At 50.8% G+C, this 20,201-nt stretch overlaps 1 protein-coding gene across 1 annotated transcript in view; it reads left to right on the top strand.

Moving 5' to 3' along the window:
• Nucleotides 1–20,201, top strand: part of LOC144612500 (integrator complex subunit 6-like) — a 78,856-nt gene that overhangs the window by 52,270 nt on the left and 6,385 nt on the right. Inside the window, exons 12-13 of the mRNA XM_078432078.1 lie at nt 2,921–3,136; nt 7,815–7,941. Of these exons, the coding sequence (XP_078288204.1) occupies nt 2,921–3,136; nt 7,815–7,941 (343 nt within the window). The remainder of the gene's footprint in view (nt 1–2,920; nt 3,137–7,814; nt 7,942–20,201) is intronic.

The raw sequence follows: 20,201 nt of genomic DNA on the forward strand, positions 1-20,201 counted from the left end.
TTATTTGAGATAATTTGTTGCAACATTAGGGTCATGGTCAGCCCCTGTCTCTCTCAGTGGGCGGTGTACATATATGGATGGTACAATATCAAACCTAGCTGTCTCAGATTTTACCCCTGCTTTTCGAATATATCCTTCCCTTTTTCACTTGGTCAGATTCTGGATGTTGTGGTTGAGAGTAAGTCAACAGAGTTGAAAGAAAGAAATCTGGCAGATGAATTATAAGGAATTGTCTGCAGATCGGTTGTTAGAAAACCTGTTTGATTCACTGCTTAAGTATTAGGGGATTGCACGTAAGATCGTAAGGTCAAAGTGCGTGACACACGGAGTCGCTCAAGCCGTCTGGAGGACATGGCAGCTTACAGCATACATTACCAACACATGCAACAGGTACATTTAAAAAGCCACCAAAATGACAATTTTTGTGCTATAAAAAAATGAAGCAGCTGGAGGATCTGGCAGAGGAAGAGGAACCAGAAGTAGGGCTGCCAAGCCCGCGGACGCAAGAAGCAGCTGGGAAGACGTCTGGCCAGCCGGCGGGAGAAGGGAGGTAGGAGAGCAAGGCCGAGAAGCAGAGGGCCGCCGACCAGCTGGCAGGGGGAGAAGAAGAGGAGGAGGAAAGGACGGGTTTGAGTGAGCTGGGAGAGGAGCTGCGGGACGAACCCGAGCCTGGAGCTCTGCAGGGGTAGAAGCAGCGAGCGCTGGAGGTCGGCGACCCGCCGGGGCCTGAGGCTGAAGGGCCCAGGGAGGAAAGGCTCAACGGCCTTGGAGGAGGAGGTGGTGGAAGACGAAGAGCGGAGTGTCGAGCCCGACGAGGAGGAGCTGGGGAGAGGCCGAGCAGCAGCGAGAGCTGGGCTGGGCGCTGGGAGCTGGGAGCCGAGGCAGACCAGGCCAGGGCTCTGCTCGGTGGCCCCAGCCTCGAGGTATTGAGCGCCGGTCAAGTGGAAGTGGACCCCGGCTGGCAGAGATGGCGAGTGGGGATGGAGGGGCGAGGGGCCAAAGAAACGCAGGAAGAGAGGCGCGGAGCAGGGGCGCCGAGCCTGGAGGGGCGAAGAGCGCAGGAACGGCGCGAGGTGTCAGGACACCCGGAGCAGCGGGAGGGAGCCGGAGACACGCAGATGGTGCGGGTGAAGCCGAGCTACAGCAAAGTGCAGCCGGAACATTTAACTGACTAAGCAAAGAGGGCCGCTGCACTTAAAGCCCTAGTAAGTGATTGCCTGCAGTACACGGCGTGCCCTCCAGTAGGCATTGCGTGGCAACAGTACGGGTCAGGGACCATGACCTCGCCTGCCATGCAATCCCCCTATTTTTAAGTAGAGACTGTGTTTTTAAAAATCAGAATAGTCTTTGAATTGAGAAATTTATGTGAGTCATTGTAGAACACAAAGCGAGTGTGCAGCTACCAGGTAATTGGGAAGGCTAGTGAAGTAATGGCTTTTATGTTAAGGTACTTGTGAGGTCACTTGTAGTTTACTGTGCACAGTTTGGGTCTCCTTAGTTAAGGAAAGTTGTGTTAACATTGCAGTCAGTTCAGGAAAGGCTCACTGGGATGATCCTTGGTATGGATGGATTGCCTTATGTGGACAGAGGGTGGTGGGTGTATGGAACAAGCTGCCAGAGGAGGTAGTTGAGGCTGGGACTATCCCATCATTTAAGAAACAGTTGGACAGGTACATGGATAGGACAGGTTTGGAGGGTTATGGACCAAGCGCAGGCAAATGGGACTAGGGTAGGTGGGACATTATTGGCCGGTGTGGGCGGGTTGGGCCGAAGGGCCTGTTTCCACACTGTATCAATTTATGACTATGACTATGACAGATTGTGTCTATATTCATTCGAGTTTAGAAGAATGAAAGGTGGTGCTGTTAGTAAAACCACATCTTACAGGACTAGAGACCTAGGTCCAATCCTGACCTTGGGTGGAGCTTGCTCCTTCTTACTGCCACCATGTGGGTTTCGTCTGGGTGTTCCTGTTTTCTCCTGCATCCAAAGATGTGAAAATTGGCACATTAATTGGCCGCTGTAAATTATCCTTTGTGGGTGATGGTAGAAACTGGGCTGGGAGAAAATGCTGTTGCTGGGAAAGTGGAAAAAATAAAAACATGCGATTAATGTAAATAGGTGGTGAATGGTCAGAGTAACTCTTTCTTGGGGTTTAACAGTATATGTGCTATTGTGAGGTAGGGAAGGACTTGAGGCCAACGATATACAAAAGTATAAAAAAATCAAGTAGTGATTACAGATAGAACAACCTTACCAAGAGAATAGTGAGAATGAGGAACTTGCTGCCACAACAATAAATGCAGTTGGGGAAATCTGGATAAATACGCTAGGGAAAATGAAATCAAAGAAATGTTAGAAGAGCAAAGATTGGATAAGAAAAAGACAAAGTTCTGCATTCAGTCAGGCAGCATCTCTGGAGAACATGGATAGGTGACATATCAGGTCAGAAGATGAGATAAGGCTTGGCATACACTGTCATGAAATCACATTCTGTGATTTCCTTCCAGGTCTGAATGCAAAATGAAACAAAGGATCTTAAATTTTTCAGGGCAGTCATTCCTTGTGGGGAAGAACTATTGTGTAAGATTCATTGTTGTGTGTGGGGGGGGGGGGGGGGAAGCGTGAGGTGGGGTGAGATTTGGGAAGGGAAAAGAAGTGAACCATGTTGTGAAGTGAAAACAAAGATTGTTGGAGTGATGTGAATAAGGTGGCAAATGAATGCAGTGTTTAGTTGCTGCAAAATCTTAACCAAATCGTTAAGAATTTATAGAAACCAAATTCTGCTCACTTGAAACATTAACTGGTTTCTCTTTTCCAAATGCTGCTTGACTGAGTTCTTCCAGCATTTCTGTTTTTGTTTCAGATTTCAATCTCTGCAGTGTTATGTTTTCCATGATATAACTGATGTGTGTTTCAGGCCAAAATGGAGTCGGATCGTATAATTGCATCTGTTGGCAAAAAGACTCCACAAGAGCTGGGAATCAAAGTTAAGAACCAATCCAGTGTACTGTCTTTGGCACATCGCAAAGATTTTAAGCAACTGCTGCAAGGAATCACTGGGGAAGTGCCTCTCATGCCCTTGGAGCTGAGCATGAAGGAGTTTGCTGGCTTTCAGATAGCAATCATAAATAAGGTAAATTAAACTTCCATTTGTTAATGTTTGCAGAAATACAGTTTGCTTTTTGTGTTATAGACAATAGACGCAGGAATAGGCCATTCGGCCCTTCGAGCCAGCACCACCATTCAATGTGATCATGGCTGATCATTCTCAATTAGTACCCTGTTCCTGCCTTCTCCCCATACCCCTGACTCTGCTATCCTTAAGAGTTCTATCTAGCTCTCTCTTGAATGCATTCAGAGAATTAGCCTCCACTGCCTTCTGAGGCAGAGAATTCCACAGATTTACAACTCTGACTGAAAAAGTTTTTCCTCATCTCCGTTCTAAATGGCCTTCCCCTTATTCTTAAACAGTGGCCCTGGTTCTGGACTCCCCCAACATTGGGAAATGTTTCCTGCCTCTAACGTGTCCAATCCCTTAATAATCGTATATGTTTCGATAAGATCCCCTCTCATCCTTCCAAATTCCAGTGTATACAAGCCTAGTCGCTCCAGTCTTTCAACATACGACAGTCCCGCCATTCCGGAAATTAACCTAGTAAATCTACGCCCTCAATAGCAAGAATATCCTTCCTCAAATTTGGAGACCAAAACTGCACACAGCACTCCAGGTGCGGTCTCACTAAGGCCCTGTACAACTGCAGAAGGACCTCTTTGCTCCTATACTCAACTCCTTTTGTTATGAAGGCTAACATTCCATTGGCTTTCTTCACTGCCTGCTGTACCTGCATGCTTCCTTTCAGTGACTGATGCATTAGGACACCCAGAACTCGTTGTACGTCCCCTTTTCCTAACTTGACACCATTCAGATAATAATCTGCCTTCTTATTCTTGCCACCAAAGTGGATAACCTCACACTTATCCACATTAAACTGCATCTGCCTTGCATCCGCCCACTCACACAACCTGTCCAAGTCACCCTGCAACCTCATAGCATCTTCCTCACAGTTCACTCTACCACCCAACTTTGTATCATCTGCAAATTTGCTAATGGTACTTTTAATCCCTTCATCCAAGTCATTAATGTATATTGTAAATAGCTGCGGTCCCAGCATCGAGCCTTGCGGTACCCCACTAGTCACTGCCTGCCATTCTGAAAGGGACCCATTTATCCCCACTCTTTGCTTTCTGTCTGTCAACCAATTTTCTATCCATGACAGTACCCTACCTCCAATACCAGGTGCTCTAATTTTGCCCACTAATCTCCTATGTGGGACCTTGTCGAAGGCTTTCTGAAAGTCGAAGTACACCACATCCCCCGTCAATTTTTCTAGTTACATCCTCAAAAAATTCCAGAAGGTTAGTCAAGCATGATTTCCCCTTCGTAAATCCATGCTGACTCGGAACGATCCTGTTATTGCTATCCAAATGCTCCCCATTTTCGTCTTTTATAATTGACTCCAGCACCTTCCCCACCACAGATGTCAGACTAACTGGTCTATAATTTCCCGTTTTCTCTCTCCCTCCTTTCTTAAAAAGTGGGATAACATTAGCTACCCTCCAATCCACAGGAACTGATCCTGAATCTATAGAACATTGGAAAATTATCACCAATGCGTCCACAATTTCTAGAGCCACCTCCTTAAGTACCCTGGGATGCAGACCATCAGGCCCTGTGGATTTATCAGCCTTCAGTCCCATCAGTCTACCCAACACCATTTCCTGCCTAATGTGGATTTCCTTCAGTTCCTCCAACACCCTAGGATCTCTGGCCACTAGAACATCTGGGAGATTGTTTGTATCTTCCTTAGTGAAGACAGGTCCAAAGTACCAGTTCAACTCGTCTGCCATTTCCTTGTTCCCCATAATAAATTCCCCTGCTTCTGTCTTCAAGGGACCAACATTTGCCTTGACCATTTTTTTCCTCTTCACATACCTAAAAAAGCTTTTACTATCCTCCTTTATATTATTGGCTAGCTTACCCTCGTACCTCATCTTTCCTCCCCGTATTGCCTTTTTAGTTATCTTTTGTTGCTCTTTAAAAGAGTCCCAATCCTCTGGCTTCCCACTCTTCTTTGCTATGTTGTACTTCTTCTCTTTTATTTTTATGCTGTCCTTGACTTCCCTTGTCAGCCACGGGTGCCTCTTACTCCCCTTGGAATCTTTCCTCCTCTTTGGGATAAATTGATCCTGCAACTTCTGCAATATTCCCAGGAATACCTGCCATTGCTGTTCCACCGTCTTCCCTGCTAGGGCCTCCTTTCAGTCAATTCTTGCCAGCTCCTGCCTCATGCCTCTGTAATTCCCTTTGCTATACTGTAATACTGACACTTGCGATTTTCCCTTCTCCCTCTCAATTTGTAGAGTAAAACTTATCATATTGTGATCATTGCCTCCTAATGGCTCTTTTACCTCGAGTCCCCTTATCAGATCAGGTTCAATACACAACACTAAGTCCAGAATTGCCTTCTCCCTGGTAGGCCCCAGTACAAGCTGTTCTAAGAATCCATCTTGGAGGCACTCCACAAACTCTCTTTCCTGGGGTCCATTACCAACCTGATTTTCCCAGACCACCTGCTTGTTGAAATCTCCCAAAACCACCGTAGCATTACATTTGCGACATGCCAATTTTAGCTCTTGATTCAACTATGTCGAGGCTACTGTTTGGGGGCCTGTAGATAACTCCCATTAGGGTCTTTTTACCTTTACAATTCCTCATTTCTATCCATACTGATTCTACATCTCCTGATTCTATGTTATTCCATGTAAGGGAGTGAATATTATTCCTTACCAACAGAGCGAACCCACCCCCTCTGCCCACCTGTCTGCCTTTCTGTACGTTGTGTACCCCTGAATATTCAGTTCCCAGCCCTGGTCCTCTTGTAGCCATGTCTCTGTGATTCCCACAACATCATACTTGCCAATGTCTAACTGAGCCTCAAGCTCATCCACTCTATTTTTTATACTTCGCGCATTTAAATCCAACACTTTAACTTCGGTATTCACCTCCCCTCTCACACCGGTCACAATTGGCCCTGCCCTTACTCACTTATCCCATCTGGAACCTCCCTTCCCATTTATTCGAGAGTCTTTTGCAATTTCTCCTGTATTCGCTTCCCCTTTAACTCCATCTTCATATTGCCAAATTGTCAATCCCTCCCCCCCACTACTTAGTTTAAAGCCGCACATGCAGCACTAGCAAACCTGCCTGCCAGAATGTTGGTCCCCCTGCTGTTAAGGTGTAACCCTTCCCTTTTGTACAGGTCACCACTACCCCAGAAGAGATTCCAGTGGTCTAGAAATCTAAATCCCTGTTCCCTGCACCATCCCCTCAGCCATACATTCATATCCCCGATCTCTCTGTTCCTGCCCTCACTAGCACGAGGTACAGGTAGCAGTCCAGAGATAATCACCCTCGACGTCCTACTTCTCAGTCTTCTTCCTAACTCTCTAAACTCACGTTGCAGTATCTCCTTCCTCTTCCTCCCAATGTTGTTCTTGCCCACGTGCACAACTACTTCCGGTTGACCGCCTTCCCTCGCTAGGATGTTCTGAAACCGGTCCGTGATGTCTTGAACCCTGGCACCAGGGAGGCAACAGACCATCCTCAAGTCCCGTCTGCTGCCATAGAATCTACTGTCCGTACCTCGGACAATGGAGTCACCCACTACTATGGCTCTTCCCGACTTCGGTCTCCCTGGTCGAGGCTCCTTGCCTGGATTAGAGCCACCGACCGGTCCACCGCTCGGTCTGGAAGCGTCTTCTGCCCCGACAGCTCCCAAGAGGGTGTACCTGTTTGTAATAGGCACAGCACGGGGTCTCCTGGAGTCCACGTTCACTCCCCTTTGAAACGGTCTCCTGTATTCGCTTCCCCTTTAACTCCATCGCTCGACCTGGACCCTTGGCGTGACAGCTCCACAGTAGGTCCTGTCCAGGAGACCCTCGCGTTCCCTGAGGGCCCTGAGACCTCATGATGGCCCTGAGGCCAGCTGCTTTTCCAATTCCACCGCAAGTTCATTCAGGAGCTGCACCTGGACACAGTTCGTAGGTGTAGTTCCCAGAAGTTCCAGCTGTGTCCCTACCTTCCCACATCCTGCCAACTCATTGGCCATTACTTTATTGTCTAAAAACAAATCAGGCTCAAAAACAACTGTAACCTCAGCCTCCTCGCCGAAGACTCGCACTTTTCTCACAGGGCACTTCCCCGGACAGGACTGCACCCTTTGTGCAAGCCTTGTTAATATCCTAGGTAATTACCTAATTGGCCTAAATTACCTAATTGGCCAATTTACCAAACTTCTAATTTAATTGATCAGCCAATCCACGTACTCACTTCTATGCTGCCTTCCTGATGAGCTTGGAGTTATGCGCTTCACTAGCTGGCCTTGGAGTTATGCGCTTCACTAGCTGGCCTTGGAGTTATGCGCCAAAGGCCAGCTAGCGTCCCTTTAGCGCGCCTTTTAAACTGACTTTTTACCTGCAATTATCACTTACTTGTTTTCAGCCAACGGTCGTCCTTGCTCCTGCTCTCCGACCTTTATTGACTGACGGCTAGCGTCCCTTTGGCGCTCCTTTTAAACGGATTTTTTACCTGCAATTATCACCTACTTGCTTTCAGCCAACGGTCATCCTCGCTCCTGCTCTCTGACCTTTACTGACTGACTATTGTATTGTGAAGTATTTTGAGTAAAATTATAATTGCCATTTTGTCTATGCAAATTCAATTTAAACATGGCCTTGTCTTCAAAACATAGGATGTTAAGCCTCAGACTTACCGGAATGCTTATGATATTCCTCGCCGGAGCCTGTTAGACCAGCTAACTAGAATGAGATCAAATCTACTGAAAACTACGCAAAAATTGATTCAAGGCCAAGACGAAGGTAAGGAAAATGATCCTGGGATAACGCCTAAATAATCTGTTTTGCATATTGCCAACTGAAAAGGGGGCCAGGTATGATACAATGTGTTGGAGACGAGTTAATCTGTGTTGAAAACCTGTGGGTTCAGCCTGTTGAAGGTGATAGGGAGGGAGGAAGAAGTGGTGAATGGTGGCTGAGTATTGCTTTCGTTCATGTGGAGGAACATCGCTTCATCGTTCATCGCTTTTGGGGAGCGTGAAAAAGGAAGCCGAAGCTGGAAATCCTTTGGTGCAGTCAGACAACTAAAAGTGGATAGAGGAGGCTGGTCCCACTGAGCTGGGTGCTAGTGCTAGGCAAAACCCAACAGAATATATCAGAATTGCTCTCATAGCTGTACTGTTTGAATGGTGCTGCTGAAAGCCGTTTCTATATGTTCATTTCCATTGTAAACTCAGTAATAGAATAATTAAAAAGCAAAAAAGACTGTTCTGCTTTTTGAGCAGGATTTTTAACCTAATTGAATCTCATTAGCATTCTTTGATGATTAAGCAACTAGACTAGTAATGCAGAGTAATAATCTGAAGATCTAAATCGTTCCATGATAGGTATGAATTCAAAGTAGGTTTCCTAATTGTACCCGAAGTCGACTCTGTGACACTCAATCTACTAACCCTGGACTCTAAAGTCCACCGTGCTTGCTATTTAATTTTTTTTACGGTGCATCTTTAAATGAATCATCCTGTAAAAATTTAGCTCTGGCATTTAGTTGGAGTTAATCACACAAGTGATTAATCACACAAAATAAACTGATTTTCCCCTCTTCCCTAGTTCTGACGAAAGGTCTTCAATCGGAAATGTTACCTCAGTTTGTCTTTCCACAGATGTTGCCTGACCTGATTATTTTCTGCTCCTAGTTTCCTCTGCTTCTCCAGCTTCTCCAGTCTAACCTCTCCGCTCAACTCCTTTGTTTTTAGATTTTTTGTCGAAGTTTCCCATGCTTCCTGAGGTCAGGTGACAAGAAGTGGATGCAGTGTTTCAGTAATGGCTTAATTAATGATCAATGCAGCTGGGGGCAAGAGAGAGTAGGGGAAAGAGGTGTGCTGGGGAAAGGGGGGGTGGGGGAGAGTAAGAGTGTGTCTGGGGGAGAGTAAGAGTGTGTCTAGGGGAGAGAGAATGGGGGGGGGGTCTGAGAATGGGGACTGGGGAGGGGGACAACAGGGGTCGTGCGGAGGGGGCTTGGTGGTGGGGGAAAGAGGGGTACTGGGAAAAGGGGAGGTCGTGGGTAAAGGGGGGTGTGGGGAGAGTAAGAGTGGGGCTGGGGGAGGAGAGAATGGGGGGTGTGGGAATGGGCCCAACGGGCCCACTTTGCTAGTTTTATACTACTAAAACTGATCTTATGAATTATATATATATATATATATATATATATATATATATATATATATATAAATATATCTGTATGTATCTGTGATTTCGGCAAAACGGTAAACCGTAGCGCCACAATTGTTGTAGCGCCTTAATCACCACTCTCCCGGCTGGTGCCAATTACATTTTCATTTAAATTGGTCGTATATTTTTTAAGTTACAGAGGTTTTAAAGTTAAAACATTTTATTTCTAACTGATTTCTTCAAGGTCTTCAGCGTGTGACGTCACAATGCCCCTGTGAGATGAGCTCGCGCTGCCCCCCCTCCCCCACAACTCATGCAGATATATGTATAACATGTGGACCTGCAGCCACAACGGTAAACCACAGCGCCACAATGTTAGCGCCACATTAATCACCACTGTCCTCGCGACTGTTTATAACAAGTTTTATTTAAATTGGTCGAATATCTTTTAAGTTACAGACATTTTAAACTTTAAAACTCTCATCTCTAAACACATTTTTTCCAAGTGCTGTGCGTCTGACGTCACCGCGCACGGTCTCTCCTCACTCGCACAAACAAGATGGACGCCGTTAGCGGAGCCGCCCGCCCGCAATCACCGCCTCCACTCTCCTCACTCCCCTCTCTCTCCCCGTTCTCCCACACCCGGGGGACACACCCGAGCAGGAGGCAGATGGTCGGACTGATGGTCCGCTCATCTGTCCCTTCAACCCACACCACTGTGTCCTCGAGTCCCCCCTCCCGACCGGGCCCAGCGTTACCGGACACAGGCCGCAGCGCAGCGGGCAGCTTCTTCTCCTCCTTCAGCGGCCGCTTCCACCGATGGCGGCGTCGACGAAGGCCGCTGCCACCGACGACCCGTCGCGACTTCAGATAGATGGTGGTCTCCTCACGCTCCGCCATCTTGTGCGCTCCTTCCGCCGCGTCTCTCTCCCCTCGCTTCTCTCCCCTCCCCAACTCCCAGATCCGCCGCTACCAGACTCGAGTAGTCCGACCGCCGCTGCCCGACTCGAGTAGTCCGGAGCTCCCTCCTCCTCCCTGCACGCTCGGTAAGTGCCTTTTGCCGTCAATAGACAATAGACAATAGGTGCAGGAGTAGGCCATTCAGCCCTTCGAGCCAGCACCGCCATTCAATGCGATCATGGCTGATCACTCTCAATCAGTACCCCGTTCCTGCCTTCTCCCCATACCCCCTCACTCCGCTATCCTTAAGAGCTCTATCCAGCTCTCTCTTGAAAGCATCCAACGAACTGGCCTCCACTGCCTTCTGAGGCAGAGAATTCCACACCTTCACCACTCTGACTGAAAAAGTTCTTCCTCATCTCCGTTCTAAATGGCCTACCCCTTATTCTTAAACTGTGGCCCCTTGTTCTGGACTCCCCCAACATTGGGAACATGTTTCCTGCCTGTAATGTGTCCAATCCCCTAATTATCTTATATGTTTCAATAAGATCCCCCCTCATCCTTCTAAATTCCAGTGTATACAAGCCCAATCGCTCCAGCCTTTCAACATACGACAGTCCCGCCATTCCGGGAATTAACCTAGTGAACCTACGCTGCATGCCCTCCATAGCAAGAATATCCTTCCTCAAATTTGGAGACCAAAACTGCACACACTACTCCAGGGGCGGTCTCACCAGGGCCCGGTACAACTGTAGAAGGACCTCTTTGCTCCTATACTCAACTCCTCTTGTTATGAAGGCCAACATTCCATTGGCTTTCTTCACTGCCTGCTGTACCTGCATGCTTCCTTTCATTGACTGATGCACTAGGACACCCAGATCTCATTGAACTCCCCCTCCTCCTAACTTGACACCATTCAGATAATGATCTGCCTTTCTATTCTTACTTCCAAAGTGAATAACCTCACACTTATCTACATTAAACTGCATCTGCCATGTATCCGCCCACTCACACAACCTGTCCAAGTCACCCTGCAGCCTTATTGCATCTTCCTCACAATTCACACTACCCCCCAGCTTAGTATCATCTGCAAATTTGCTAATGGTACTTTTAATCCCTTCGTCTAAGTCATTAATGTATATCGTAAATAGCTGGGGTCCCAGCACCGAACCTTGCGGTACCCCACTGGTCACTGCCTGCCATTCCGAAAGGGACCCATTTATCCCCACTCTTTGCTTTCTGTCTGTCAACCAATTTTCTATCCATGTCAGTACCCTACCTCCAATACCATGTGCCCTAATTTTGCCCACTAATCTCCTATGTGGGACCTTGTCGAAGGCTTTCTGAAAGTCGAGGTACACCACATTCACTGACTCTCCCCTGTCAATTTTCCTAGTTACATCCTCAAAAAATTCCAGTAGATTTGTCAAGCATGATTTCCCCTTCGTAAATCCATGCTGACTCGGAATGATCCTGTTACTGCTATCCAAATGCTCAGCAATTTCGTCTTTTATAATTGACTCCAGCATCTTCCCCACCACTGATGTCAGACTAACTGGTCTATAATTACCCGTTTTCTCTCTCCCTCCTTTCTTAAAAAGTGGGATAACATTTGCTATCCTCCAATCCACAGGAACTGATCCTGAATCTATAGAACATTGAAAAATTATCTCCAATGCTTCCACTATTTCTAGAGCCACCTCCTTAAGTACCCTGGGATGCAGACCATCAGGCCCTGGGGATTTATCAGCCTTCAGTCCCATCAGTCTACCCAAAACCATTTCCTGCCTAATGTGGATTTCCTTCAGTTCCTCCATCACCCTAGGTTCTCCGGCCCCTAGAACATTTGGGAGATTGTGTGTATCTTCCTCAGTGAAGACAGATCCAAAGTAACGGTTTAACTCGTCTGCCATTTCTTTGTTCCCCATAATAAATTCCCCTGCTTCTGTCTTCAAGGGACCCACATTTGCCTTGACTATTTTTTTCCTCTTCACGTACCTAAAAAAACTTTTGCTATCCTCCTTTATATTATTGGCTCGTTTACCCTCGTACCTCATCTTTTCTCCCCGTCTTGCCTTTTTAGTTAACTTTTGTTGCTCTTTAAAAGAGTCCCAATCCTCTGTCTTCCCACTCTTCTTTGCTATGTTATACTTCCTCTCCTTAATTTTTATGCTGTCCCTGACTTCCCTTGTCAGCCACAGGTGTCTCTTACTCCCCTTAGAGTCTTTCCACCTCTTTGGAATAAATGGAATAATGCAACCTCTGCATTATTCCCAGGAATACCTGCCATTGCTGTTCTACCGTCTTCCCTGCTAGGGCCTCCTTCCAGTCAATTTTGGCCAGCTCATGCCTCTGTAATCCCCTTTGCTATACTGTAATACTGACACTTCCGATTTTCCCTTCTGCCTTTCCATTTGCAGAGTAAAACTTATCATGTTGTGATCACTGCCTCCTAATGGCTCTTTTACCTCTAGTCCCCTTATCAGATCAGGATCATTACACAACACTAAATCCAGAATTGCCTTCTCCCTGGTAGGCTCCAGTACAAGCTGTTCTAAGAATCCATCTCGAAGGCACTCTACAAACTCTCTTTCCTGGGGTCCATTTCCAACCTGATTTTCCCAGTCTACCTGCATGTTGAAATCTCCCATAACCACCGTAGCATTACGTTTTTGACACGCCAATTATATCTCCTGATTCAACTTGCACCCTATGTCGAGGCTACTGTTTGGGGGCCTATAGATAACTCCCATTAGGGTCTTTTTACCCTTACAATTTCTCATTTCTATCCATACTGATTCAACATCTCCTGATTCTATGTCACCCCTTGCAAGGGAATGAATATCATTCCTTACCATCAGAGCAACCTCACCCCCTCTGCCCACCTGTCTGTCTTTTCTATACGTTGTGTACCCCTGAATATTTAGTTCCCAGCCCTGGTCCTCTTGTAGCCATGTCTCAGTGATCCCTACAACATCATACTTGCCCATGACTAACTGAGCCTCAAGCTCATCCACTATTTTTTATACTACGCGCATTTAAGTACAACAGGAGGGAAGTGGACGTGGGGGCCGAGTGGGTGAAGGGAAGGGTGGGGGTAGGAAGGGGGTGAGGGTGGGGGGAGGAGAGAGTGGGGGAAAGGGGGAGGTGGGGAAAGGGGAGTGAGAGTAGGTGAGGAGAGAGTGGGGCGAAGGGGAGAGTGGGACTGGGGAGGGGGGGGGACAGCGGGGGTGTGGGGGTGATTGGAGGAAAAGGGAGCGGGGTGGGGGGAAGGGGAAAGTGGGGGTCAGGGAAGTGGGGAGACTGGGGGGGGAGGGGAGGTGGGAGGAGCGGGGAGTGGGACTGGGGAGGGGGTGGTGGTGGGGGGTAGAGAGAGAGGGGGTAGGGGGGAAGGGGAACAGTGAGGGTCAGGGAAGTGTGGGGGAGGGAAATAGGGAGAAGGTGGGTGTGGGGAAGGGGACAGTAAGAGTGAAAAGGGGGAGGGGAGGGAGGGGGAGGAGAGTGGGGGGAAGGGGGGTGGTGGTGGGGGGAAGAGAGTGGGGGTGGGGGGGAAGGGGGACGGGGGTGGGGAAGCAGGGACAGTGGGGTGGGGGGAGGGGGACAGTGAGAATGGGGGTAGGGGGTCAGTGGGGTGGGGAAGCGGGGACAGTGGGGTGGGGGAGGGGGACAGTGAGAATGGGGGTGGGGCGAGTGTGGATGGGTGGGTGGGGTTGAAGGTGGGGGAGGAGAGGGGTGGGGTGGAGGAGAGAGGGGATGGGGAGAGTGAGAGTGGGGCTGCGGGAGGAGAGAATGGGGGAGGGGAGGGTGGGGGTGAAGGTGGGGAGGAGGGGTGGAGGAGAGATGGGGGAGAGTGGGGCTGGGGGAGGAGAGGGGTGGGGGGAGTGGAGGAGAGATTGGCGGGGTGGAGAGGGGTGGGGGGAGTGGAGGAGAGAGTGGGACTGGGGAGGAGGGTGGGGTGGGGAGGAGGGGTGGTGGTGGGGGAGAAGGGACAGTGGGGGTCAGGGAAGATGGGAGAGTGGGAGGTGGGGGGATAAGGGTGATTGAGTAGGGGGTTGAGGGTGCTACACCAATACAGGAGAGGCTTTGGGTCCAGGGTTCCTCGGTCACACCCTTTCCCCTTCCCTGTACCGCCTTTAATTGCGCTCCCCCTCCCTTGGAGGAGCACGGCACCACAGTGAAGGAGAAATTAGATGGCCGCTGTCAGTGTCTCCCCCACCCCATTCCCCCCTCCTCACTCACCCCTCCCCTCTCCACCCCCCCCCTCCTCTCGCCACCATTGAGATTCTTTTTTTTTTAACAGACAATTTATTTTAAAGAAAAAACGCAATTTCCCCAGGTCGCAATGGAAACTCTACGAGGAACGGGCACAACGGGCCTACTTGGTCTAGTATATTACTAAAACTCTGTCCGTGTGTTTGTGTGTACATGTGCAGGATAACTTTTGTCGCTCGCACAGCCAAAACAGTACACCATAGCGCCACAATTAGATCGGGCCGCGCTGACACCCACCCGACTGACGGCAGGGATGGAGTGGGTGAGGGGGGGGGGGAGGAGGAGGGGGATGGACTGGGGGAGGAAAACCTCCACTGCTTTGTTCTAACACCCTCCCCTTACTCAGCCACTCCATTCCCACCTCAACCCCCCCATACTCAGGCACTCCATTCCCAGCTCAACACCCCCCCCCTTAAAACTTCCCCAAACCTCTCCTGATTAACTGAAATTGTGTTTAGAATTTTTTTCAGAGCCCCACTCACGCACTCCATTCCCCACTCAATCCCCCTTTTCTCCCCCAAACCTGTGCTGCATTAATTTAAATTGGCTTCAGGCTTTTTTAAGAGCCGTACTCACCCACTCCATCCACACCCCTCAACCCCACTTATCATCCCCCCCTCAACCCCTCTTATCCTCCCCTCAGCCCCTTTATCCCCTCTCCTCCATCCCCCATTCGCCCAATTCATCCCCCCTCAATCTATCTATATACTACTAAAACTCAGATCTTGTAGCGTTGTATATATATTCCACTGATGTCGGCTGAATACGGCAAAACGGTGAACCGTAGCGCCACGATTTTTGTACCGCCTTAATCACCACGCGGGCCAATGCTGGAAAATGATTTTTTAATTTAATTCTGTCGCATATTTTTTAAGTTACACAGGTTTTAATGCAATGCCCCCCCCCTTATTGAGGTTTCGATAGAGGGCGCTGCGGTGAGGCAGTGCTCAGTACGCATGCGCGGAATCTCCTCACTCTGTGCTCAGCACGCATGCGCGGAATCTCCTCACTCGCAACAAAAAAATGGACGCCGTTAGCGGCGCCAGCCCGCGATCACCGGCTCACCTCTCCTCTCCCCCCCTGCTTCTCTCCTCTCTCCAACACCCGGGAGAACATCTCCCCGCTATCCCCCCCCCCCCCCCCCCGGGTCCATCCTCAACACCTCCCTCCCTCCACCACTACCTCACCGCCCAAGGCGAGGGTGTGGGGAGAGTAAGAGTGGGGCTGGGGGAGGAGAAAATGGGAGGTGTGGGGACGGGCCCAAAGGGCCCGCTTTGAACGGGCACACTTGTTCTAGTATACTACTAAAACTCAGATCTTGTAGTGTTGTATATATATTCCACTGATGTCGGCTGAATACGGCAATTCCGGCAAAACGGTTAACCGTAGCGCCACGATTTTTGAACCGCCTTAATCAGCATGCGGTTCGCTGCTGGAAAATGATATTTGTATTTAATTCGGACGCATATTTTTTAAGTTACAGAGGTTTAAAAGTGCTGCCCCCCCTGATTTATCGAAGTTTTGACAGAAGGGGGGCGCTGCGGTCCGGTAGTACTCAGTACGCATGCGCGGAATCTCCTCACTCTGTACTCAGCACGCATGCGCGGCATCTCCTCACTCGCACCAAAACAATGGACGCCGTTAGCGGCGCCAGCCCGCGATCACCGGCTCACCTCTCCTCTCTCCCCTTGCTTCTCTCCTCTCTCCCACACCCGGGAGAACATCTCCACGCTATCCCCCCCCCCCCCCCCCCCCCGGGCCTTTGAATGATGCGATCTCCCGAAGCCCCCCCCCCCCACCGGACTTTTCACAGATCCGATCACCCGCACCCCCCCCCCCCCCCCCCGGGCCTTTAACTGATGCTGGGGGAGAGTGTGTCTGGGGGAGAGAAAATGGGGGGGGGGGGGGCTGAGAATGGGGAATGGGACAACAGGGGTAGTGCGGAGGGGAATTGGTGGTGGGGGAAAGAGGGGTACTGGGAAAAGGGGAGGTCCATATCCCTCCCCTCTCCCCCATCCCTCCCTCCCCCCTCTCTCCCCCCCCTCCCTCCCTCCACAAATACCACCCCATCTCTCATCACCCTCCCCCCCTCCCTCCACCCTCCAACCTCAACACATCCCTCCCTCCACCACTTCCCTCCCCCTCGATCACTCCACACCTCCCTCCCCCAAACCTCCCTCTCCCTCCCTCCCCCCTTCACTCCCTCACCCCCTCCCGGATACAATGGAAACCCTAAGAGGACGGGCCAAAGGGGAGAGTGTGGGGAGAGTAAGAATGGGGATGGGGGACGAGAGAATGGGGGAGTGGGGAATGGGCCCAACGGGCCCACTTTGTCTAGTATACTATACTAAAACTCAGATCTTGTAGCGTTGTATATATATTCCACTGATGTCGGCTGAATACGGCAATTCCGGCAAAACGGTGAACCGTAGCGCCACGATTTTTGTACCGCCTTAATCACCACGCGGGCCAATGCTGGAAAATGATTTTTTAATTTAATTCTGTCGCATATTTTTTAAGTTACACAGGTTTTAATGCAATGCCCCCCCCCTTATTGAGGTTTCGATAGAGGGCGCTGCGGTGAGGCAGTGCTCAGTACGCATGCGCGGAATCTCCTCACTCTGTGCTCAGCACGCATGCGCGGAATCTCCTCACTCGCAACAAAAAAATGGACGCCGTTAGCGGCGCCAGCCCGCGATCACCGGCTCACCTCTCCTCTCCCCCCCTGCTTCTCTCCTCTCTCCAACACCCGGGAGAACATCTCCCCGCTATCCCCCCCCCCCCCGGGTCCATCCTCAACACCTCCCTCCCTCCACCACTACCTCACCGCCCAAGGCGAGGGTGTGGGGAGAGTAAGAGTGGGGCTGGGGGAGGAGAAAATGGGAGGTGTGGGGACGGGCCCAAAGGGCCCGCTTTGAACGGGCACACTTGTTCTAGTATACTACTAAAACTCAGATCTTGTAGTGTTGTATATATATTCCACTGATGTCGGCTGAATACGGCAATTCCGGCAAAACGGTTAACCGTAGCGCCACGATTTTTGAACCGCCTTAATCAGCATGCGGTTCGCTGCTGGAAAATGATATTTGTATTTAATTCGGACGCATATTTTTTAAGTTACAGAGGTTTAAAAGTGCTGCCCCCCCTGATTTATCGAAGTTTTGACAGAAGGGGGGCGCTGCGGTCCGGTAGTACTCAGTACGCATGCGCGGAATCTCCTCACTCTGTACTCAGCACGCATGCGCGGCATCTCCTCACTCGCACCAAAACAATGGACGCCGTTAGCGGCGCCAGCCCGCGATCACCGGCTCACCTCTCCTCTCTCCCCTTGCTTCTCTCCTCTCTCCCACACCCGGGAGAACATCTCCACGCTATCCCCCCCCCCCCCCCCCCCGGGCCTTTGAATGATGCGATCTCCCGAAGCCCCCCCCCCCACCGGACTTTTCACAGATCCGATCACCCGCACCCCCCCCCCCCCCCCCCCCGGGCCTTTAACTGATGCTGGGGAGAGTGTGTCTGGGGGAGAGAAAATGGGGGGGGGGGGGGGCTGAGAATGGGGAATGGGACAACAGGGGTAGTGCGGAGGGGAATTGGTGGTGGGGGAAAGAGGGGTACTGGGAAAAGGGGAGGTCCATATCCCTCCCCTCTCCCCCATCCCTCCCTCCCCCCTCTCTCCCCCCCCTCCCTCCCTCCACAAATACCACCCCATCTCTCATCACCCTCCCCCCCTCCCTCCACCCTCCAACCTCAACACATCCCTCCCTCCACCACTCCCTCCCCCTCGATCACTCCACACCTCCTCCCCCAAACCTCCCTCTCCCTCCCTCCCCCCTTCACTCCCTCACCCCCTCCCGGATACAATGGAAACCCTAAGAGGACGGGCCAAAGGGGAGAGTGTGGGGAGAGTAAGAATGGGGATGGGGGACGAGAGAATGGGGGAGTGGGGAATGGGCCCAACGGGCCCACTTTGTCTAGTATACTATACTAAAACTCAGATCTTGTAGCGTTGTATATATATTCCACTGATGTCGGCTGAATACGGCAATTCCGGCAAAACGGTGAACCGTAGCGCCACGATTTTTGTACCGCCTTAATCACCACGCGGGCCATGCTGGAAAATGATTTTTTAATTTAATTCTGTCGCATATTTTTTAAGTTACACAGGTTTTAATGCAATGCCCCCCCCCTTATTGAGGTTTCGATAGAGGGCGCTGCGGTGAGGCAGTGCTCAGTACGCATGCGCGGAATCTCCTCACTCTGTGCTCAGCAACGCATGCGCGGAATCTCCTCACTCGCAACAAAAAAATGGACGCCGTTAGCGGCGCCAGCCCGCGATCACCGGCTCACCTCTCCTCTCCCCCCCTGCTTCTCTCCTCTCTCCAACACCCGGGAGAACATCTCCCCGCTATCCCCCCCCCCCCCGGGTCCATCCTCAACACCTCCCTCCCTCCACCACTACCTCACCGCCCAAGGCGAGGGTGTGGGGAGAGTAAGAGTGGGGCTGGGGGAGGAGAAAATGGGAGGTGTGGGGACGGGCCCAAAGGGCCCGCTTTGAACGGGCACACTTGTTCTAGTATACTACTAAAACTCAGATCTTGTAGTGTTGTATATATATTCCACTGATGTCGGCTGAATACGGCAATTCCGGCAAAACGGTTAACCGTAGCGCCACGATTTTTGAACCGCCTTAATCAGCATGCGGTTCGCTGCTGGAAAATGATATTTGTATTTAATTCGGACGCATATTTTTTAAGTTACAGAGGTTTAAAAGTGCTGCCCCCCCTGATTTATCGAAGTTTTGACAGAAGGGGGGCGCTTGCGGTCCGGTAGTACTCAGTACGCATGCGCGGAATCTCCTCACTCTGTACTCAGCACGCATGCGCGGCATCTCCTCACTCGCACCAAAACAATGGACGCCGTTAGCGGCGCCAGCCCGCGATCACCGGCTCACCTCTCCTCTCTCCCCTTGCTTCTCTCCTCTCTCCCACACCCGGGAGAACATCTCCACGCTATCCCCCCCCCCCCCCCCCCGGGCCTTTGAATGATGCGATCTCCCGAAGCCCCCCCCCCCCACCGGACTTTTCACAGATCCGATCACCGCCACCCCCCCCCCCCCCCCCCGGGCCTTTAACTGATGCTGGGGGAGAGTGTGTCTGGGGGAGAGAAAATGGGGGGGGGGGGGGGCTGAGAATGGGGAATGGGACAACAGGGGTAGTGCGGAGGGGAATTGGTGGTGGGGGAAAGAGGGGTACTGGGAAAAAGGGGAGGTCCATATCCCTCCCCTCTCCCCCATCCCTCCCTCCCCCCTCTCTCCCCCCCCTCCCTCCCTCCACAAATACCACCCCATCTCTCATCACCCTCCCCCCCTCCCTCCACCCTCCAACCTCAACACATCCCTCCCTCCACCACTCCCTCCCCCTCGATCACTCCACACCTCCCTCCCCCAAACCTCCCCTCTCCCTCCCTCCCCCCTTCACTCCCTCACCCCCTCCCGGATACAATGGAAACCCTAAGAGGACGGGCCAAAGGGGAGAGTGTGGGGAGAGTAAGAATGGGGATGGGGGACGAGAGAATGGGGGAGTGGGGAATGGGCCCAACGGGCCCACTTTGTCTAGTATACTATACTAAAACTCAGATCTTGTAGCGTTGTATATATATTCCACTGATGTCGGCTGAAAACGGCAATTCCGGCAAAACGGTGACCGTAGCGCCGCGATTTT

Source organism: Rhinoraja longicauda, unplaced genomic scaffold (assembly GCF_053455715.1).
Source record: "Rhinoraja longicauda isolate Sanriku21f unplaced genomic scaffold, sRhiLon1.1 Scf000049, whole genome shotgun sequence".
Lineage (NCBI taxonomy): Eukaryota > Metazoa > Chordata > Chondrichthyes > Rajiformes > Arhynchobatidae > Rhinoraja > Rhinoraja longicauda.